This window comes from Haematobia irritans, chromosome 3 (genome assembly GCF_050003625.1).
Source record: "Haematobia irritans isolate KBUSLIRL chromosome 3, ASM5000362v1, whole genome shotgun sequence".
Taxonomy (NCBI): Eukaryota; Metazoa; Arthropoda; class Insecta; order Diptera; family Muscidae; genus Haematobia; species Haematobia irritans.
Window position 1 is genome coordinate 166,634,687 of NC_134399.1, and position 24,047 is coordinate 166,658,733.

Consider the following 24,047-nt stretch of genomic DNA (forward strand, 5'->3'; position numbering starts at 1 on the left):
AGTCCATATCGGGCGAAATATATATATGGGAGCTATATCTAAATCTGAACCGATTTCTTCCAAAATCAATAGGGATCTATTCTGAGCCAAAACACATACTTGTGCCAAATTTGAAGTCGATTGGACTAAAACTGCGACCTAGACTTTGATTACAAAAATGTGTTCACGGACAGACGGACAGACGGACAGACGGACATCGCTATATCGACTCAAGAGCCCACCCTGAGCATTTTTGCCAAAGACACCATGTGTCTATCTCGTCTCCTTCTGGGTGTTGCAAACATATGCACTAACTTATAATACCCTGTTCCACAGTGTGGAGCAGGGTATAAAAATACACAAAATGATTTTGAATGACCGTAAAATAAAGTTGATAGAGATAGCAGAGATTAAAGATATCAAAGGAACGTGTTGGTCATCATTCATCAATATTTGGATATACGGAAGCTCTGTGCAAAATGGGTGCCGCGCGAGCTCACATTTGACCAAAAACAACAACATGTTGTTTGCAGCTGTTAACTCGTAATACACCCGAGTTTTTCCATCGATATGTGACAATGGATGAAACATGGCTCCATCACTACACTCCTGAGTCCAATCGACAGTCGGCTGAGTGGACAGCGACCGGTGAACCGTCTCCGAAGCGTGGAAAGACTCAAAAGTCCGCTGACAAAGTAATGGCCTCTGTTTTTTGGGATGCGCATGGAATAATTTTTATCGATTATCTTGAGAAGGGAAAAACCATCAACAGTGACTATTATATGGCGTTATTGGAGCGAAATCGCGGCAAAACGGCCCCATATGAAGAAGAAAAAAGTGTTGTTCCACCAAGACAACGCACCGTGCCACAAGTCATTGAGAACGATGGCAAAAATTCATGAATTGGGCTTCGAATTGCTTCCCCACCCACCGTATTCTCCAGATCTGGGCCCCAGCGATTTTTCTTGTTCTCAGACCTCAAAAGGATGCTCGCAGGGGAAAAATTTGGCTGCAATGAAGAGGTGTACGCCGAAACTGAGGCCTATTTTGAGGCACAACCGAAGGAGTACTACCAAAATGGTATCAAAAAATTGGAAGTTCGATATAATCGTTGTATCGCTCTTGAAGGGAACTATGTTGAATAATAAAAACGAATTTTGACAAAAAAAAAAAAAATTGTGTTTATCTTTGTTAGACCGGGGACTTATCAGCCAACCTGTTAAGTATGCCACAGTTGAAGGATATCACATTACTGTTGGCAGAAGATACGAGAACTGTCAATGTTTACGATGCTTACGGGAACGTCTCAACGTAAGATGCCCGAATCAATGGGAAGATACATTCACTAACTCCACTGTCACTGTTCATTTTTGCCTCACTATAGTGTGTATCACTATATATCACCACGAGTGAGTATCACTATAGTGATACTCACTCGTGGTATCCTGGCAATACCAAAGTGTCTTAGTTCTTAATTGCGTTGACCGTTAGAAATCTTCCGTCTCGTTTGACGACTTTTCATTGAATGTCTCTCCCTCATGTTTTCACCATTCATTTATAAGAAGCAGCCAACTTGTTTACATTGTGTGTAAGCGTTACAGAATGCCCCCAAAGTTAAGTAATACAAAATTTATTTGCAATTAATATCGAACATTATAAATGGATCCCCCTTTTTTTGTAAACAAACATCTAATCATACCCCTTTATTTGCAAAAAAAATTTAAAAGAAAATTACAAAAATCCCCTACGAAGAGTCATCGACTGTCTTTATTCCAAAAGTATATGAATGGTTAAATTGCTCGAAACCCCTTGGCCAAAAATTATGATAAACAACTACGACCCTTTTAATACATAAAAAATAGATAAGTGTACATATATTTAAATAAAATTATCTTCTTACAATGGGTAGATATAAATAAACGCTATGGTTGTGATTAATAAAATAGTCTACTATTTAATTCACACACAAATGGAGATCTTATTAGGAAACTTTGAGAAATACAGAGTTATTCTATTGATTGGACTTTTCCATGTGGCCTCAAGTGCTCAGTGGTATACAGCTAATGATGGTCGTAGGTATTTGATTGAAGAATCTTCTAGTGTAAGTACCTTGATCATAAAGGATTTTTTTTCACAGAGTATAATATTTTCTATTATTTTAGTATAATTGGCTGCAGGCATTGGATCAATGTTCACGTCAAGGTTTACAATTAGCGGTTATTGACAGCACTCAGAAAAATAATGCATTGATAGCACTTCTACGTTCGGTATTCGGTAAGTTTTTATGAAAACTCAATATATTTGAGCAAAGAGCGACAATGTGACATTCTTCAACTGAGGCATACATATTTTTGTACCCTGCGCCACACTGTGGAACAGGGTATTATAACCCAGCAAAAAAATTTGGAAGTTCTTCCAAGGGCACAACTTTAAAAGCACTTCCAGAAGATGCACTCCCAATGATGTTCTTTATTTTAACTACCCAGGAAGTTCTTTTAATTGAATTTGTATACCCTCCACCATAGGATGGGGGTATATTAACTTTGTCATTCCGTTTGTAACACATCGAAATATTGCTCTAAGACCCCATAAAGTATATATATTCTGGGTCGTGGTGAAATTCTGAGTCGATCTGAGCATGTCCGTCCGTCCGTCCGTCTGTTGAAATCACGCTAACTTCCGAACGAAACAAGCTATCGACTTGAAACTTGGCACAAGTAGTTGTTATTGATGTAGGTCAGATGGTATTGCAAATGGGCCATATCGGTCCACTTTTACGTGTAGCCCCCATATAAACGGACCCTCAGATGTGGTTTGCGGATCCTCTAAGAGAAGCAAATTTCATCCGATCCAGTTGAAATTTTGAACATGGTGTTAGAATGTGGTCTCTAACAAACACACAAGAATTGGTCCATATCGGTCCATAATTATATATAGGCCCCATATAAACCGTTCCCCAGATTTGATCTCCGAAGCCTCTTGGAGGAGCAAAATTCATCCGATCCGGTTGAAATTTGCAACGTGGTGTTAGTATAAGCCTGCTAATAACCATGCCAAAATTGGTCCATATCGGTCTATAGTTATATATAGCCGATCCCCAATCACACAAAAATTGGTCCATATCGGTTCATAATCATGGTTGCCACTCGAGCCAAAAATAATCTACCAAAATTCTATTTTTATAGAAAACATTGTCAAAATGTTATTTCTATAGAAAATTTTGTCAAAATTTTATTTCTATAGAAAATTTTGTCAAAATTTTATTTCTATAGAAAATTTTGACAAAATTTTATTTCTATAGAAAATTTTGTCAAAATTTTATTTCTATAGAAAATTTTTTCCAAATTTTATTTCCATAGAAAATTTTGTCAAAATTGTACTTCTATAGAAAATGTTGTCAAAATTTTATTTCTATGGAAACTTAATTATATACGTATTTAATCGGCCCTTTTGTAGTTTAATATATACCACGTATGGACTATGTGGTATATATTACGTTGTTGGGAAGTTTTAAGATACCTTTCCATCGGCTTCAGTACAAGTTTCTACACACAAAAAAATTTCACGAAAATTTTTCCAATTAAAATTTTAATTGAGTTTTAAAAAATATTCAATTAAAAATTTAATTGATTCAACAAATTTTTTAATTGAAACAAAAATCAATCACAAAACTAATAGTATCAGTTAATTTTTTAATTGAATCAATTAACTTTTTAATTGACTGGCAATTAATTTTTTAATTGATACTATCATTTCTGTGATTGAAGACATTTCAATTAAAAATTAATTGGATCAATTAATTTCGTGATTGAATCAGAAAAAAAAAATTTTGTGTGTACGCAATCCATGGTGGAGGGTACATAAGCTTCGGCCTGGCCGAACTTACGGCCGTATATACTTGTTTATATCTTGGTTTTTCATACTTTTAATGTGTAATTTAAATTTTTTTGTTTCAAATAGGTTAAAAACAGAGTAAGAATTCATAAAATGGTAGAAATCATTTAAATTTTGTCGAAAAAATGCTAAATCCAATCTGAAAAAATTGTGAATTTTTGAAAATATTTGAGGTCAAACGTTTCCCACAAGCGTTAGAATCCATTAAAAATTTTAAAAAATTATAAAAATATTTTTTTGACAAAATATCACAGACTTTTTTTAATTTACATCCAAACATTGAATTCGGATCACACCTAAAGAAGTGATGCAAATTGAGTGCAACGGCTGTTGAAATGGAGAACTTCCATCCCATGACAAGCCCATGTTAAATTCATCGCTTCTGCGTCAATTTTGCACCACTTCCGGATCCAAAAAGAACATTTTCATTACTTTTTTGGCGACGCTTTTTTTGCTGGGAAGTTAGTGCATATGTTTGCAACACCCAGAAGGAGACGAGATAGACACATGGTGTCTTTGGCAAAAATGCTCAGGGTGGGCTCCTGAGTCGATATAGCCATGTCCGTCTGTCCGTGAACATATTTTTGTAATCAAAGTCTAGGTCGCAGTTTTAGTTCAATCGACTTCAAATTTGGCACAAGTATGTGTTTTGGCTCAGAATAGAACCCTATTGATTTTGGAAGAAATCGTTTCAGATTTAGATATAGCTCCCATATATATTTCGCCCGATATGGACTTATATGGCCCAAGAAGCCAGAGTTTTACACTAATTTGCTTAAAATTTTGCACTAGAAGAACAATTAGTACTATAGTCAAGTGTGCCAAATTTTATTGAAATCGGTTCCGATTTAGATATAGCTCCCATATATATCTTTCGCCCGATATGGACTAATACGGTCCCAGAAGCCAGAGTTTTACCCCAATTTGGTTGAAATTTTGCACAGGGAGTAGAATTAGCATTGTTGCTATGCGTGCCAAATTTGGTTGAAATCGGTTTAGATTTAGATATAGCTCCCATATATAGCTTTCGCCCGATTTACACTCATATGACCACAGAGGCCAATTTTTTGCTCCGATTTAGTTGAAATTTTGCACAGGGAGTAGAATTAGCATTGTAGCTATGCGTGCCAAATTTGGTTGAAATCGGTTCAGATTTAGATATAGCTCCAATATATAGCTTTCGGCCGATTTACACTCATATGACTACAGAGGCCAATTTTTAACTCCGATTTAGTTGAAATTTTGCACAGGGAGTAGAATTAGCATTGTAGCTATGCGTGCCAAATTTGGTTGAAATCGGTTCAGATTTAGATATAGCTCCCATATATAGCTTTCGCCCGATTTACACTCATATGACCACAGAGGCCAATTTTTAACTCCGATTTAGTTGAAATTTTGCACAGGGAGTAGAATTAGCATTGTTGCTATGCGTGCCAAATTTGGTTGAAATCGGTTCAGATTTAGATATAGCTCCCATATATATGTTTTTCTGATTTCGACAAAAATGGTCAAAATACCAACATTTTCCTTGTAAAATCGCCACTGCTTAGTCGAAAAGTTATAAAAATGACTCTAATTTGCCTAAACTTCTAATACATATATATCGAGCGATAAATCATAAATAAACTTTTGCAAAGTTTCATTAAAATTGCTTCAGATTTAAATGTTTCCCATATTTTTTACTAACATAACACATTGTGTTCCACCCTAGTGCATTAGCCGACTTAAATTTTGAGTCTATAGATTTTGTAGAAGTCTATCAAATTCTGTCCAGATCGAGTGATATTTAAATGTATGTATTTGGGACAAACCTTTATATATAGCCCCCAACACGAATGTGATATGGTATCGAAAATTTAGATCTACAAAGTGGTGCAGACTTTAGACTTTCCTTACTTGTTTATCCTACACTACGTTGTGGTAAGGGCGTAATGACTTCAACCTCAAAAGCCCACTAAAATATTAACCCATTACCGCCCTCTGTCACAAAGAAGTAATGGATGATTTTTAAAGAGCTATAGGACATTAAAAAACACACATTAAGTTCAGAAAAAAAAACTTGAAATCTTTATTTGAATCGATAGTGCGGTCCATATAGTTTAATGTTTTTAATAGTTTAGTCCAATTTGCTCTTTACAGCATTTCTCACGAATTAATGCTGCAATCAAAGACAATAAACTCTAGGAAGTTAGGAAATTGGCTACTGAGGAGATCAAACTATTTACCTTGTTAGTTTCATACTGGAACCAAACGCGTATACGACAAATATTGAAATATCATTAAAATGCAAATAAAAATAAATTAAGTGCACGAAATAAATTTTCCTCAAATTTAACGTTGTTTCATTAAGAAAATTAACTGCCTGTTCATGGAATTTTCGTTCGCCTCGAGACGAACGATTTGCCAAAAATCACATATTGATATCTTGAAAACCAGGGACTGTGGAATCCCAATTGTTTCGGTGTTCGATAGTAAATCATAAATAATGAGTTCAGAACAAAATTCAGGATTTTCTAGAAAATATATCTAAAGTTATTTTAGTTTCAATCTAGACGAACGATTCGTCTCGAGTCGATTTTGTGTTTCATGAACTGGCAGTAAGTTTTTCATTTAAAAAATAAAAACAAAAACAACTCAAAGATTACAAACATGTATTAAACTAATCTGGTAAATGCAACATTTGGTATGACGCAAGCCAATTTCCATCTTCCTACAGTTTATCAAAGATTATAAATTGTAGGAAGATAGGAAATTAGCTACTGAGGAGATCGAACCATTTATCAGATTAGTTTAATACTCGAACCAAACACGTTTACGACAAGTATTGACATAGCATTAATATACAAATAAATTTCCATAAAGGGGAAAATGTAATTTTTTTGTTGTTGCCTAAAATTTAACATTGTTTCATTAAGAAAATTAAATTTTTCATTTAAAAAATAAAAACGAAAATCAACTAAAAGATTACCAACATGTATTAAACTAATCTGGTAAATGCCACATTTGGTATGACGCAAGCCAATTTCCTATCTTCCTCAAGTTTATAATCTTTGCAGTTTATTGTCTTTGGCTGCAATGTTGTCTTCCAATCCGCCTTGTCTGTATAGACATGCGCTTTAACATAGCCCCAAAATAGTCGAAAGGCGTAAAATCGCCTTTCAGGCTAGCGTTACGTTACGATTCACATCATCTTTGAAGGAATACGATCCAATGATGCCACCAATCCATAGACCGCACTAAACTGTGATAGTTTTTGCAATGATTCTGTCTGATATTCACTCCAAAAGCGGCAATTTTGCTTTTTTGCGTACCTATTAGGCCAAAAATGAGCTTCGTCGCTGAACACAAGAAGCGTGCGATAAATTTTCTTAACAGAGCACGCATTTTGATATAAAATTCAATAATTTGCAAGCGTTGTTCTTTTGTAAGACGAGTCATGGGTAAATTATAGACCAAAGCTTTTAAATTGGTAACATTTCGTGTTAATTACCCTGCAATATGGCTGTACCAACGTATAGGAAACTGCATCGATATTTTGGTTGCCACAGTTGGTAGAATTCTACCAAACTTGGTAGATTTTTACTGTTTGTTAGATTGGTAGAATTCTTGATGTTTTGGTAGATTTTGCAAAATAATTTTCAATAGAAATCAATTTTGAGAAAATTTCTAAAGAAATAAAATTTTTAGAAAAGTTTTTATAAAAAAATTCTGAAAATTTTCTATAGAAACAAATGTTGAGAAAACTCTTCTATAAAAATAAAAGTTTGAAAGAATTTTCTATAGAAATAAAATAAAAAAGTTTATACACCGAAAGAATTTTCTTCGTAAAAAGAACGAACAATTTCGTTAAAAGTACGAAATTTGTCATTGTTTTGCAACCAAAGAAACTTTTCATTAAAAGTACGAAATATTTCGTACTTTTTACGAAGAAAAGTTCTTCCAAAATTTTCGTAGTTTGTAAGAAAAAAATTCGTACCTTTTATGAAGAATCTTCGTACATTTTATGAAAAATCTTCGTACTTTTTATGAAACAATTTCGTTCTTTTTATGAAAAGGTTTCGTACTTTTTACGAAAAATTCTCGTATTTTTTATGAAAAATTTTCGTACTTTTAATGGAAAACTTTCGTACTTTTTTTTTCAAAAATGTTCGAAATTTTAGAAAAAAAAATTGTAGTCGAAAGTGCATTTGGTTTTATTACAAGTGTGAAAAATGACATCACTACTTTACATCTTATGTTTTTGAATAGTTTTTAGTTTTATTGCTTCACTTTTATTCATAGCGCGCTATCACCCAAATGCATTAGCGTAGCTAGACAATTTTCCAAGGGGGGGCTATAGCCCCCCTAGCTAAAAATTTATAGACCGAACTTATATGCTCAATTAATGTTTTATTTCATAAAATTGAATAAAAATTAGACATCAAAATAACTCGACAATTAATTTATAATAAAGCAACTAAAAGTAGTTCCACACTTTTCCCAGCAAAAAAATTGTGAGTTGTTCTAAAGGCACAACTTTAAAAGTACTTCCAAAAATGTCCTCAATTATTTTAACTACACAGGAAGTTTTTTAACTTCATTTTTTTCATATTTTAATGTGTAATTTTTTGTTTTCTTTTTTTTCAAATAGTTTAAAAAAAGAGTAAGAATAAATAAATTGGTACAAATTATTTAAATTTTGCCACAAAACTGCTAAATCCATTTTAGAAAAATCGATAATTTTGGAAATTGTTCGAGGAAAAACGTTTCAAACAAACGTCAGAATGCATTAAAAATCATAAAAACAATATAAAAATTATTTATTTGGGAAAATATGACAAAATTTTTTAATTCACATTCAAAACACTGAATTTGGATCTCACCTTAAGAAGTGATGCAAATTCATTGCAACGGCTGTTGAAACGGTGGACATTTGTCCTATGACAAGCTCATATTACATTCATTGCTTCTCCGCCAATTTTCCACCACTTCTAGACCCAAAAAGAACATTTTCACTGCTTTTTTGGCAAAGCTTTTTCGCAGCAATATTAAGATATTAATTTATGAAAGAATAGTTTTAATATCAATTACTATTTTTTTTAAATTAAATTGACTAAACTAAATCAATCATAAGTTCAACCACAGCTTTATTTCATAAATATCTGACTTCAAACATTGCCATCGGCAACTGCTACCACAACCCAAGTAATTCGATTGTTCATGAAAGTCTTTAGCGGAACTTTGTGCGATTGTATATACTTGTCTAATTTTTATAAAAATTAAAAAAAAAACTATTGAAAAATGGAAAATCATAAATGGAGTTTCAAATTCTGGGGGGGGCTAAAATTTTTCTGGGGGGTCTAAGCCCCCTCCCCAGAGGCCTTCCTACGCTTATGCCCAAATGAGAAGTAGCATAGACTTGCATAAAAAAATAGAATAAAGGAATACACTCAAGCACATTATAAAAGGCAATTTTATGTCGCGAACGGAAATTTTACAACTTCATTGAAATGTTATTTCAAAGAAAATGTTTCGTACTTTTTATGAAGAAATTTTAACGCAGAATGTTTCGTAAAATATTCGTAAAAACTTCTTCACAAAATTCATTACATTTGAAGAAAGTTTTGTTAAAAGTACGAACCTTTTACGGAGAAAAGTTAATGTAGAATAACAGGTTGGCTGATAAGTCCCCGGTCTAACAAAGAAAAACACATTTTTTGTCAAAATTCGTTTTTATTATTCAACATAGTTCCCTTCAAGAGCGATACAAAGATTATAACGACCTTCCAATTTTTTGATACCATTTTGGTATTACTCCTTTGGTTTTGCCTCAAAATAGGCCTCAGTTTTGGCGATCACCTCTTCATTGCAGCCAAATTTTTTCCCTGCGAGCATCCTTTTGAGGTCTGAGAACAAGAAAAAGTCGCTGGGGCCAGATCTGGAGAATACGGTGGGCGGGGAAGTATTTCGAAGCCCAATTCATGAATTTTTGCCATCGTTCTCAATGACTTGTGGCACGGTGCGTTGTCTTGGTGGAACAACACTTTTTTTTTCTTCGTATGGGGCGATTTCGACCTTCAAACGCTCCATTACGCCATATAATAGTCACTGTTGATGGTTTTTCCCTTCTCAAGATAATCGATAAAAATTATTCCATGCGCCATGTGCCAGTGGACTTTTGAGTCTTTCCACGCTTCGGAGTCCGTTCACCGGTCGCTGTCCACTCAGCCGACTGTCGATTGGACTCAGGAGTGTAGTGATGGAGCCATGTTTCATCCATTGTCACATATCGACGGAAAAACTCGGGTGTATTACGAGTTAACAGCTGCAAACACCGCTCAGAATCATCAACACGTTGTTGTTTTTGGTCAAATGTGAGCTCGCGCGGCACCCATTTTGCACAGAGCTTCCGCATATCCAAATATTGATGAATGATATGATCAACACGTTCCTTTGATATCTTTAAGGCCTCTGCTATCTCGATCAACTTCATTTTACGGTCATTCAAAATCATTTTGTGGATTTTTATGATGTTTTCGTCGGTAACCACCTCTTTCGGGCGTCCTCTGGGTTCACCGTCCTCCGTGTTCATTTCATCACGCTTGAATTTTGCATACCAATCAATTATTGTTGATATCCCTGGGGCATAGTCCGGAAACTCATTATCAAGCCAAGTTTTTGCTTCCACCGTATTTTTTCCCTTCAGAAAACAGTATTTTATCAAAACACGAAATTCCTTTTTTCCATTTTTTTCACAATAAAAGACTCAAAAGTTGCTTCACAAGAGACGCTCTATCTCACAAACGAATTGACTTACAGACGTCAAATTTTGACACGAATCATTTGAAGGTTAGTACTATATAAAAATAATATGCATTTACTACTAGCGACGCCATCTATGTGTCAGACCGGGGACTTATCAGCCAACCTGTTATTTAGTAGAAGTTTCGTATATTCGTAAAACGTTCTTCGTAAAATTTACGAAAATGAATGAAAATTTCGTTATTTTAATGAAGAAATCACGAAGAATAGTTAATGAAGAATTTTTCGTAAAATTTACGAAGAGAATTCTTTCGGTGTAGAAATAAAATTTTGCAAAAAATGTTCTATACCAATAATATTTTGACAAATTTTTAAATAAATAAATAAAATTTCGACAAAACTTTCTACAGAAATAAAATTTTCAATAGAAATACATTTTTGACAAAATTTTCTATAAAAAAAATTGGCAAAGTTGTCTATAGAAATTAAATTTGGACAAAATTTTCTATAGAAATATAATTTTGACATAATTTTCGATAAAATTTTCCGTAACGCTTAACTTAAGGTTTTCCAATATATTTTTTTCTTAAATACCTATTAGTAAATTAAATAAAATATAACATTCTCTTTTTTCTCTTTCTCTCACGATCTCTATAATCAAGGTGGTTCTCGTGATTTATGGATTGGTCATCACGATGAATTCAATACCAAAAAGGATAAAAATCGTATGTGGTATTCCTCATCTACAGGTGAATCTATATCCTACGGCTATTGGGATAGTGGGGAGCCAAATAACAAAGGAGGTGAACATTGTGCCGAAATATATCGTAAATCCGATTTCAGATGGAATGATGAAAATTGTGATAAAATGTATTTTGGTTATATATGTGAAGAGCATTATAAAACTGCCCAATGTCGATCGCTAATGGAATCGAAACGTTCGACAACCAAACAAAAGAATAATAAACTTTCATTGGATTTTGTGCGAACTGAAAGTAATGTTGATAAGATTATGGATAATCTTAGAAATGATACTGATGGCGTTATGACGCAATGGGAATTGACAGCCGGAAGTATTTTAAACAACTTTGAAAATTCACTTAATCAGCTCATTGCAAAGAAACCCTATTTACAAGCTGTTATAGCGGATGTGGGACCAGCTATAAAGGAATTGGCATCGCAGGCACATGTGGATCTAACGAAATTATCGGGGGAGACAAGACAATCTATTGGTGAAATGCAATTAAATGGTCAAAAATCGATTAATGTTGAAAATCTTGGATTTGCCGATAAAATACAAGAACATTCTAATGAAATGGATCGTATGATGGTCTATTGAATATCGCTAATAAAATAATGTATGAAGAATTATTTAATGAGATAGATTTTTCAATAGTAGTTCATAAGAAGTGTTACCTAAATGTACTTTTTTTGTCAACATTTTAATGTCAATGTTGCAACTCCTTTGTCATTTCAAGTTATACTTTTTTTGCTTTGGTGTAAGATCGGGTGCCGAACTTGGAAGTTTTAGCTTGAATTCATTCCTATACCCTCTAGCATTCCGTTTTTAATACATCGAAAAACCAAAAAAAAAAAACTATGACGACCTAACAATGTCCATCTGTCTGGCTTATAACAACAGTCTTCAATAATGAAGATAGAGGCTGAATTTTTGCACAACCTCGGTCAGGTCAAGTTCCAAGATAGGCTATATCGGTTCATGTTTTGGATCGTCCGCTTTGACATCTTTGGGTTTTATACACCGGAATTTTTTAATCGATATGGACCAATTCTTGCGTGTTTGTTAGAGACCACATTCTAACACCATGTTCCAAATTTCAACCGGATCGGATGAATTTTGCTCTTCCAAGAGGCTCCGGAGGACAAATCTGGGAATCGATTTATATGGGGGCTATATATAATTATGGACCGATATGGACCAATTTTTGCATGGTCATTAGAGAACATATACCAACACCATGTACCAAATTTCAGCCGGATCGGATGAAATTTTCGTTTCTTAGAGGCTCCGCAAGCCAAATCGGGGGATCGGTTTATATGGGGGACCGATGTGGACCAATTTTTGCATGGTCATTAGAGAACATATACCAATACCATGTACCAAATTTCAGCCGGATCGGATGAAATTTGCTTCTCTTAGAGTTTCGGCAAGCCAAATCGGGGGATCGGTTTATATGGGGGCTATATATAATTATAGACCGTTGTGGACCAATTTTTGCATCATTGTTAGAGACCATATACTAACACCATGTACCAAACTTCAGCCGGATCGGATGAAATTTGGTTCTCTTAGAGGCTCCGCAAGCCAAATCGGGGGATCGGTTTATATGGGGGCTATACGTAAAAGTGGACCGATATGGACCAATTTTTGCATGGTTGTTAGAGACCATATACTAACACCATGTACCAAATATCAGCCGGATCGGATGAAATTTGCTTCTCTTAGAGCAATCGCAAGCCAAATTCGGGGGTCCGTTTATATGGGGGCTATACGTAACAGTGGACCGATATGGCCCATTTGCAATACCATGCGACCTACATCAATAACAACTACTTGTGCCAAGTTTCAAGTCGATAGCTTGTTTCGTTCGGAAATGAGCGTGATTTCATCAGACGGACGGACGGACATGCTCAGATCGACTCAGAATTTCACCACGACCCAGAATATATATACTTTATGGGGTCTTAGAGCAATATTTCGATGTGTTACAAACGGAATGACAAAGTTAATATACCCCCATCCTATGGTGGAGGGTATAAAAATTATTAAAGCAGTCAGGGGAAAATTCCCATCCACAATCAGAGATATTTTTCAGTGAGCTCTCCGGATGACTGAGAAATGGGCGAAAGATAATGGTCTTGGGGTAAATCCAGCAAAGACAGAACTAGTCATGTACTGCAAAGAACGCAAAACTCCCACGGTTAGGCCCATTTCCTTAGGGGGTATTGAAATTCTCTTTGGTGAGTGTGCAAAATACCTTGGCGTTATTTTGGACAGGAAGCTGAATTTTAGGCTTAATATTGAAGAAAGGGCGAGAAAAGCCACGGTAGCTTTGTACTCGTGCAAAAAGGCAATAGAGAAAAAGTGGGGACTAAAACCAAAAATTGTGCATTGGCTATACACGGCAGTAGTTAGACCTATAATGCTATATGGTGTTGTAGTCTGGTGGCCGGCACTTCAGAAACCGACTTGTTTAGATAAAGTTCAGCGTATAGCGAGCTTATGTATCTCAGGCGCATTTAGTAAGACAGAAACAGACTCCCTTAATGTCACGCTGCATCTATTGCCTTTAGACATTTTGGCCAAACAGTCAGCTGCAACAACGGCTGTGCGGTTGCGCGAGCTATCGCTGTGGTCGGAAAAAATGTACGGTCAGAGTTCGGTCCTCAAAGTAATTCCAGATGTGCCTAACGTAGTGGATTACACCCTGGCAAAACCACTTTTCGACAAAAAGTTTGAAACTCTAATTCCCAACAGTGAGGCGTGGTGTACACAGACCCCGGGGAATAAAAGATATATAGATTTCTATACTGATGGCTCCAAATTGAATGGACAAGTGGGGTTCGGAGTATATTCTAAAGATCTGGAAATTCGAATAGCGAAAAGATTACCTAATCACTGTAGTATTCTTCAGGCTGAAATATTGGCAATAAGAGAGGTGGTGAATTGGCTGAGAAGTAATGATCCAATAAATATTGGCATTAATATATACTCAGACAGTCAACCTGCAAAAAAAATCCTTGGACTTCTTAACTCAAAAACGGCCATAGACTGCCGCAAATCTCTCAACGAGATGGCTGAGCAGTACAATATTCACCTAATATGGGGGAACTGCGAAGCAGATGAGTTGGCAAGGCTAGGAACTAGCTTACATATTCCAGGGGAACTAGAATCTGTTGGTATGCCTCTGGCCACCTGCAAGCTCTTACTGCGTGAGAAGGCTGTTATAATGGCCAATATTCGATGGGAGAATTGCAAGGGTTGTAACGACACCAAGCAAATATGGCCCCATTTAAACTTAAACCGCACACTAGACATGCTAGTGTTCTAATGGCGTCAGATAGCACTCCTGATATCTGCTATAACGGGTCGCTGCCTGATAGGCGAATTTGCAAAAACTATAGGTGCGAAGTATAATGACTATTGTATAAGCTGTCATGGTGTGGAGGAAAAGGAATCAATTAAACACCTCTTGTGTGAGTGTCCTGCTTTTTGTGCAAGGCGTAAGCGAATTTTAGGAGCATATACATAGCTTTAGATTACTGGCGGACCTGGAAAACGTTAACTTAAGCAGTTTGTTTATGTTTTTGGAGCAATCTGGTTGGTTCAACAAAAGTAAATAATAGAGAAGGTTCAGTGGTTATGAGTAGAAGTGCCCATATGTAATAGGTACTTTTAGTTAAATGTGGTATCACAATGGACTGAATAGTCTAAGTGAGGCTGAAATTTAATCGGGCTGCCACTTTAACCTAACCTTATTACAGCACAATTCGGTTTAAGGTACATAAGAACCGCAATTTGGTGCGGTTGGATTTCCTCCAGGTAGGAGGTGAACAAACGAATTGGCTGATCTAATGCTATGGTTACAAACTGAACTCCACATATAATGGCCGAATTGGGTGAGTTAATGTGAAAAGCCCTCGCAGTTGTAAATGAATATAAAGGTCGTTATGGAAAAAGGGTCGTTCAAGTGTAGTAAGTGTATATAAGATCGTAGATTTTAGTGTAACCTAAATAAGCTTAACAAAAAACCGATGTGAGACCACGTTGGAACTAAAAAGTTCAAAGGCGTTGCTAAAGGGTGATACGGTCAAAATTTGATCAAGGGAAAACGCGTGTAAATCGGTGAAATCTTTTATTTAAAAAATCAAATTAAATTTCTTTTTCAAATTCAATTAGTATAAAATTCAGGAAAAATCTTCAGTTAAGCTTTCGCTTTTCCAAATCCGAATTGCCGGGCCTCACGCTTGACACCTGCCATCAGATTTGGTACAGCCACCTTGTCCACCTTCTTCGCCGCAGAAAGCTAGTTTGCCTTGAACTGCTGCTCGTCCTTAGTAGTTTTTTTGGTCTTCTTTAGGTTCCGCTTGACAATAGCCCAGTATTTCTCAATTGGGCGGAGCTCTGGCGTGTTGGGAGGGTTCTTGTCCTTGGGAACCACCTGCACGTTGTTGGCGGCGTACCACTCCATGGCCTTTTTACCGTAATGGCAAGATGCCAAATCCGGCCAAAACAATACGGAACAACCGTGTTTCTTCAGGAAAGGCAGCAGACGTTTATTCAAACACTCTTTCACGTAAATTTCTTGGTTGACAGTCCCGGAAGCTATGAAAATGCTGCTTTTCAAGCCACAGGTACAGATGGTTTGCCAAACCAGATATTTCTTTGCGAACTTTGACAGTTTTATGTGCTTGAAAATATCTGCTACCTTTCTCCTTCCTTTTGCCGTATAAAACTCCTGTCCCGGAAGCTGCTTGTAGTCGGCTTTGACGTAGGTTTCGTCGTCCATTACCACGCAGTCAAACTTCGTCAGCATCGTCGTGTACAGCCTCCGGGATCGCGCTTTGGCCGTCGTATTTTGTTTTATCATCGCGATTTGGAGTCACTACCTTCTTGTAAGTCGATAGTCCGTCTCGTTTTTTGGCACGATGCACGGTTGTAGACGATACACCCAGCTTATTTGCGGCATCTCGGAGAGAGAGGTTAGGGTTTCGCTTGAAACTGCCGGCAACTCTCTTTGTCGTCTCAGCGGCTTCCGGTTTTCGATTTCCCCCTGATCCAGACTTCCTGGCTGTCGACAAACGTTCCCCAAACACTTTAATTACATTTGTAATGGTTGGTTTTGGCAACTTTTTGCGATTTTGCCAGCTTTGCGTGCGAGTAGCTCGGATTTTCGCGATGCGCGAGCAAAATTTTGATACGCTGCTCTTTTTGCTTGGACGGCATTTTGACAACTGAAGAGTGAATTCCGAAATCAAAATAGCAGCAACATTCTACACACACACACCTTCAAAATGAGGGGTGTTCAGGTTTTTTAAATGCAAAATTGAAAGAAATGCGTCAAGTTTATATTGACCAAATTTTGACCGTATTATCCTATAGGTAAGAAAATAATATTTTTTTTACTACAAAAATGTTCCACGGTTCCCGTCCAGAAATAACATTTTATATATTCCTTCTCTGTGTATACTGTTGCAGATATCTCGAATTGCTTCCATGGGTGATTTGGAAATATAAGATCGTGGATTTTGGTGTAACCTAAATAAGGTTAATAAAAAACCGATGTGAGACCACGTTGGAACTAAAAAATTCAAAGATAGTGCTAGAAGGAGATGAGCCTCTCTTCGGCATGTTTGAGTTGGTCGATAGATTCAGTGGAGGTAGAGGATGCTGGAAAGGGATTCGAAAGTTCTGAAATGATCGTCTATCTAACCATGGTGGAGTCAAAAGGGTCTTAGATAATATAGCATTTTAAGTTGCGATTAAAAAAAGCCCCAAAAAAAATTTTATGTATTAATATTTATTTATTTATTTTTAAGAAAATATCCACAAAATTTCCTACTGAATAAATCAAATTTGAATGAAATTTTTATTTTTAATAATATACATGATACTCTCTATCTTGCATGCATATAGTAAAATTGTTAACGTAATCTCAATATCTTTATTTGAATTTGCCCTTTTATTTTAGTTTTATGGTCCTTAAATTTCTATAAATGTAAGACCTTATAATATCATCCCCAACGTATATCTGATAAGATGACGATGCTTGCATAGAGTATATCTCTCGCTCTCTCCCTCACTTATTAAAAGTATAAAAACACAAGAAAAGGGCTCGTAGATAAATAGTTGGAAATTTATTTTTGAAAAATGTGGAACTTAGAAACTACTTTGATGGAAGGTTTGCTTTTATTTGCCGTACTGGTCCAAGTGGTTTCCTCAGCCGAATGGTATACCGCAAGCGATGGACATCAGTATTTAATAGAGGAAGAAACCAAGGTATATCTTATCTTTTATCTGGATAATCTCTATTATATATAATTCGTATTGTACAATTAATTAACTACTTTTTTATTTTATTTTTCTATTGCATGTTTATCTAGTATAACTGGCTTCAGGCTATGGATCAATGCTCACAAATGGGTCTGCAATTAGCGGTCATTGACAATGAGGAGAAAAATGAGGCTTTAACAACTCTTTTGCGCTCTATTTTTGGTAAGTGTAAAAAGCTGTAGGGAAGCAAATAAATTAATAAAAATATTAATTTTTATTGCTTTTTCCTACAAAAAAAATATTTAATTATAATTGCTATAAAATTTCCAAAATATTGTATGAATTTTTATATAAAAATTATTGTACGAATTTATTATATATTTTTTTTATATAAAGCTTTGTGTATGAACTCTATAAAATATGCATTTAATGAACTTTTTTATAAAAATTTTGTTAGATAGAATTTTCATTAAATATAATTTTTATTGCTTTTTTTTGTTAAATCAAATTTTCTATAAAAATTTTATTAATGGTTCAGTAATGGTGAAAAATGTTTCAATTTGGGAGCAATAATTCTCGTATGTAATTTGGGAATTAACATATAAGATCCAAATTGAATTATCTTACCCCGCCAGATCTACACTAAAGACTATGGAAATTTGTCTTAGCCAGTAATGGAACATATGTATAGTGAGGCTTGTGGAGAATTTGTTTTCAATAACTTAATAATACCAATTCCTATATATCTTCATGTCCAATAACCTCGTTTTAGAATTGCCTTAATATAAAAAATTATTTACGCGAAACTTGCTATAAAATGTCTTTATACGTAATATTTTTATAAAAGTTTCATTAAATGAAATGTTTTATAAAATTTTCGTTGAAAATTTCTACAAAAAATTTAATTGGATGACATTTTATATAAAAATTTTATTAAATAATATTTTATGTTATATACAAATTTCATTGGATGAAATTTTCTATAAAAATTTCGTTAAATTATATTTTCTATAAAAATGTTATTAGATGGAGTTTTCTACAAAAAATTTCATTGGACGACATTTTATATAAAATTTTCGTGGGATGAAATTTTCTATGAAAATTTCATTTCCAAAAAAAAATATTTACGTGAAACTTGCTATAAAATGCCTTTAGACGGAATATTTTTCTAAAAGTTTCATTAGAAATGAAATTTTGTAAAAAATTTCTTAGACGAAATTTTCTAAAAAAATCATTAGATAAAATTTTCTATTTTCAATAGATAACATTTTCTACAAAAAAATCGTTAGATGAAATTTTATCGAAAAATTTCTTGGGTGGTATGAAATTTTCAGTAAAAATTTCTTGGGTGGTATGAAATTTTCGGTAAAAATTTCATGAGATGAAATTTTCTACAAAACTTGTATTAGATGAAATTTCTATAAAAAATTCGTTGGGTGAAATTTTCTACAAAAATATTCATTGCACGTCATTTTATATGAAAATTTCATTGGATGTAATTTTTATAAAAATTTTGTTGCATGAAATTTTCTATAAAAATTTCGTGGAATGGCATTTCATATACAAAATTCGTTAAATTAAATTTTCTATAAAAATTTCGTTATATTAAATTTTCCATAAAATTTTCATTAGATTACATTTTCTACAAATATTATATTGGATTGAATTTTCGATACAAATTTTATTAGATGAAATTTTCTATAAAACATTTCTTTAGATACAATTTTCAATAAAACATTGACTTGCAATGATTTTTTTTGTAGAAAATTTCACCCAACGAATTTTTTATAGAAAATTTCATCTAACAAAAGTTTTGTAGAAAATTTCATCCAACGAATTTTTTATAGACAATTTTATCTAAAAAAAGTTTTGTAGAAAATTTCATCTAATAAAATTTCATACCACCCAAGAAATATTTCGATAAAATTTCATCTAACGATTTTTTTGTAGAAAATGTTATCTATTGAAAATAGAAAATTTTATCTAATGATTTTTTTAGAAAATTTCATCTAAGAAATTTTTTACAAAATTTCATCTAAAGAAATTTTTTGTAGAAAATTTTATCTAAATACAGTTTTTAGAAAATTGCATCTAAAGAAATGTTTTATAGAAAATTTCATCTAATGAAATTTTTATAGGAAATTTAATTTAACGAAATTTTTATAGAAAATTTCATCTCATGAAATTTCATCCCACGAAACTTTTTTAGATAGTTTTCTCCCACGAAATTTTAACAGAAATTTTCATCCAATGAAATTTTTATAGAAAATTTCATCCAATGAAATTTTTATATAAAATATTATCCAATTTGTTTTTTTTTTATAAAATGTCATTCAATAAAATTTTTTGTAGAAAAAAATCCAACGAATTTTTTATAGAAAATATCATCTAACAAAAGTTTTGTAGAAAATTTCATCCAACGATTTTTTTATAGAAAATTTCATCTAATAAAAGTTTTGTAGAAAATTTCATCTAATGAAATTTTTACTGAAAATTTCATACCACAAAATTCACCCAAGAAATTTTTCGATAAAATTTCATCTAACGATTTTTTTGTAGAAAATATTATATAATGAAATTTTTATAGAAAATTTTATCTAATGATTTGTTTAGAAAATTGCATCTAAAGAAATTTTCTAAAAAATGTATTTAGATAAAATTTTCTGCAAAAATTTCTTTAGATGAAATTTTCTAAAAAAATCTTTAGATGAAATTTTCTAAACAAATCATTAGATAAAATTTTCTATAAAAATTTCATTATATAATATTTTCTACAAAAAAATCGTTAGATGAAATTTTATCGAAAAATTTCTTGGGTGAATTTTGTGGTATGAAATTTTCAGTAAAAATTTCATTAGATGAAATTTTCTACAAAACTTTTATTAGATGAAATTTTCTATAAAAAAATCGTTGGATGAAATTTTCTACAAAACTTTTGTTAGATGACATTTTCTATAAAAAATTCGTTGGATTTTTTTTCTACAAAAAATTTTATTGAATGACATTTTATAAAAAAAACTCATTGGATAATATTTTATATAAAAATTTCATTGGATGAAATTTTCTATAAAAATTTCATTTTCTATAAAAATTTCATTGGATGAAAATTTCTGTTAAAATTTCGTGGGGGAAAATTATCTAAAAAAGTTTCGTGGGATGAAATTTCATGAGATGAAATTTTCTATAAAAATTTCGTTAAATTAAATTTCCTATAAAAATTTCATTAGATGAAATTTTCTACAAATATTATATTGGATGAAATTTTCTATAAAACATTTCTTTAGATGCAATTTTCTAAAAACTGTATTTAGATAATATTTTCTACAAAAAATTTCTTTAGATGAAATTTTGTAAAAAATTTCTTAGATGAAATTTTCTAACAAAATCATTAGATAAAATTTTCTATTTTCAATAGATAACATTTTCTACAAAAAAATCGTTAGATGATATTTTATCGAAAAATTTCTTGGGTGGTATGAAATTTTCAGTAAAAATTTCATTAGATGACAGTTTCTACAAAACTTTTATTAGATGAAATTTTCTATAAAAAATTCGTTGGGTGAAATTTTCTACAAAACTTTTGTTAGATGAAATTTTCTATAAAAAATTCGTTGGGTGAAATTTTCTACAAAAAAAAAGTTCATTGCACGTCATTTTATATGAAAATTTCAATGGTTGTAATTTTTATAAAAAATTTTGCTGCATGAAATTTACTATAAAAATTTCGTGGAATGACATTTTATATACAAAATTCGTTAAATTAAATTTTCTATAAAAATGTCGTTATATTAAATTTTCTATGAAATTTTCATTAGATTAAATTGTCTACAAATATTATATTGGATTAAATTTTCGATACAAATTTTATTAGATGAAATTTTCTATAAAACATTTCTTAGATGCAATTTTCTAAAAAATGTATTTACATAAAATTTTCTACAAAAAATTCTTTAGATGAAATTTTCTAAAAAAAATCTTTAGATGACATTTTCTAAAAAAAATCATTAGATAAAATTTTCTATAAAAATTTTATTAGACAACATTTTCTACAAAAAAATCGTTAGATGAAATTTTATCAAAAAATTTCTTGGGTGAATTTTGTGGTATGAAATTTTCAGTAAAAATTTCATTAGATGAAATTTTCTACAAAACTTTTATTAGATGAAATTTTCTATAAAAAATTCGTTGGATGAAATTTTCTACAAAACTTTTGTTAGATGAAATTTTCTATAAAAAATTCGTTGGATGAAATTTTCTACAAAAAATTTCATTGCACGTCATTTTATATGAAAATTTCATTGGATGTAATTTTTATAAAAATTTTGTGGCATGAAATTTTCTATAAAAATTTCATGGAATGACATTTTTTATACAAAATTCGTTAAATTAAATTTTCTATATAAATTTCGTTATATTAAATTTTCTATAAAATGTTCATTAGATTTAACTTTCAATATTTTTTTTTTAAATTTGATTAAATATCATTAGCTTAAATTTCCTATAAAGATTTCATTATATGAAATTATATGAAATTGAATTATTTTCTATAAAATTTTCATTAGATGAAATTTTCTATAAAAATGACATTGGATGAAATATTTTATAAAAAAAAGAAAGTTTCTGTAAAAATTTCATTGGATGAAATTTTGTATAAAGATTCCACTAGATTTTTTATAATGAAAATCTATATTAAAATATTAGGTGAAATTTTCTATAAAATTTTTCTTTAATAAAATATTTTCGTTTTCAGGCACATCTCGTGACTTGTGGATTGGTCATCATGATGCATTCAATACGAAAAAGGATAAAAAACGTAACTGGTATTCGATAGCGAATGGAGAAATTCTAGAGTTTAGTTACTGGCATAGTGGAGAACCCAATAATCATTGGGGTGAGCATTGTGCTCAAATATACGGCAAAGCTGATTTTAGATGGAATGATGGTGATTGTGCTAGCAAAACGATTGGATTTATCTGTGAGGAAAATTACCATACTTCACAATGCCGTCTAGATGTTGAGAATAAGAAGAACTCAACGAACGAACGAATTTCACAAATTGCACAGGAGTTTGTCTCTACACAAAATAATATTCAAAAAATTATTTCCGAGACTAGAAATGAAAGTGGAAATTTATTGATTGAGTGGAAAAGATCTACAGAAAATATTTTGGAAAATTTTAAGAATTTAAAAATTATGATTGCGAATTTAGGAAAGACTATAGATGAGGTTTATGCACGAACCAATAAGAAAATATTAAAACTTTCAGAGTCGACCCGTGAACGAATTGAAAGTGCCCAAGAAAAGGGTGAAGAATTGGTATACGATCAGCATATAGATTTTGCTGATAAGCTTGAGAAGTTCTATGAAGATGTTAGTCAAACATTTGCCTAAAGTCAATTGACTGGTGTTGGTATTACTGAAGTGCCTTGCATACGTTTTAGACATTGAATTTGTAATTGAATGAAATTTGAAATATGCTATGAAATTGGTATTCATAACATAAATAAATCAATTTGCGTTTGTTTGTTTATTTGTTTGAAAATTATATATTTATAAAAAATGCTTTATTTTGTCAAGCTTGAGATCTATTTTGTTTTTATTCTTTTCAATTCATCCGTCCTAATATTTCGCAATTTTCTTTGAATTGCTTCATCAGAGGTGTATGATCTATAAACATTTGTTATAATATTAATTAATCAATTAAGTTTAAATTCATTAATTATCTATAAACATTTGTTATAATATTAATTAATTAAGTTTAAATTAAATAATTAATACAAATTTCACATACATAGTACATCACAAAACATCTTATTCTAAACATCGTCTACCAGGCTATCATAACTGTCAAGTCGTAGCTATTATCTCTAACTTACATATGCGTCAATCACTACACAAAATTCTTATTAGAGCATCACTGCTCTCGTCAGCTTTCGTTATTGCACTGTTGGCTGATGTTGTTGTTCGAATTGTTCTTTGCCTGTCGATGATCATTTTTGCATACCATATGTCTGTATATGTGGGCGATGTTTATATGGGAACATAAAACTTTATATATAGCACCCAACATATTTGAAGAATTTGAGATGGTATCGAAAGCGTAGATCTACATAGTGTTACAAGGTATATTATAGTCATCCCGCTCGACTTTAGGCTCTCCTTAATTTGTTTTTAAATTGCTTCAATTTCAATCAATTTTTTTCTGTGCATTTTAGAGAATATTAAATCCGAACGAAAAATCAAAACAATTTATTCAATATCATGTTAATTTGAAAATTATTAAAATTCGAGAAGTGAAATTCCATACAAATGTGGATTTTATATTAAATACCTGGTTTTTGTTATAGCAACCACTTAGCCAGCATGCACATGCATACGCTCCTCTTCTAATCTCTTCTGATTGTTATTGCAGTAGTAG

The 24,047-nt window shown here is 32.4% G+C and overlaps 2 protein-coding genes across 2 annotated transcripts; both read left to right on the plus strand.

Annotated features, from left to right (window-relative positions):
- The first annotated feature begins 1,902 nt into the window (after nt 1-1,902).
- On the plus strand, nt 1,903-11,971 carry LOC142229262 (lectin subunit alpha-like). The gene is made up of 3 exons (XM_075299795.1): nt 1,903-2,080; nt 2,142-2,253; nt 11,277-11,971. The coding sequence occupies exons 1-3, from the start codon at nt 1,904-1,906 to the stop codon at nt 11,951-11,953; spliced, it is 966 nt and encodes a 321-aa protein (XP_075155910.1). The 5' UTR covers nt 1,903; the 3' UTR covers nt 11,954-11,971.
- Nucleotides 11,972-17,472: 5,501 nt separating this feature from the next.
- LOC142229128 (lectin subunit alpha-like) lies at nt 17,473-23,211 on the plus strand. The gene is made up of 3 exons (XM_075299665.1): nt 17,473-17,635; nt 17,740-17,851; nt 22,380-23,211. The coding sequence occupies exons 1-3, from the start codon at nt 17,507-17,509 to the stop codon at nt 23,018-23,020; spliced, it is 882 nt and encodes a 293-aa protein (XP_075155780.1). The 5' UTR covers nt 17,473-17,506; the 3' UTR covers nt 23,021-23,211.
- The last annotated feature ends 836 nt before the right edge of the window (nt 23,212-24,047 follow it).

Coding starts and splice junctions, on each gene's coding strand:
- LOC142229262 (XM_075299795.1), top strand. CDS start 1,904: ATGGTTGTGATTAATAAAATAGTCTACTATTTAATTCACACACAAATG. Junction 2,081..2,141: donor TGATTGAAGAATCTTCTAGT/GTAAGTACCTTG, acceptor CTATTATTTTAG/TATAATTGGCTGCAGGCATT. Junction 2,254..11,276: donor ACTTCTACGTTCGGTATTCG/GTAAGTTTTTAT, acceptor TCTATAATCAAG/GTGGTTCTCGTGATTTATGG.
- LOC142229128 (XM_075299665.1), top strand. CDS start 17,507: ATGTGGAACTTAGAAACTACTTTGATGGAAGGTTTGCTTTTATTTGCC. Junction 17,636..17,739: donor TAATAGAGGAAGAAACCAAG/GTATATCTTATC, acceptor ATGTTTATCTAG/TATAACTGGCTTCAGGCTAT. Junction 17,852..22,379: donor TCTTTTGCGCTCTATTTTTG/GTAAGTGTAAAA, acceptor TTTCGTTTTCAG/GCACATCTCGTGACTTGTGG.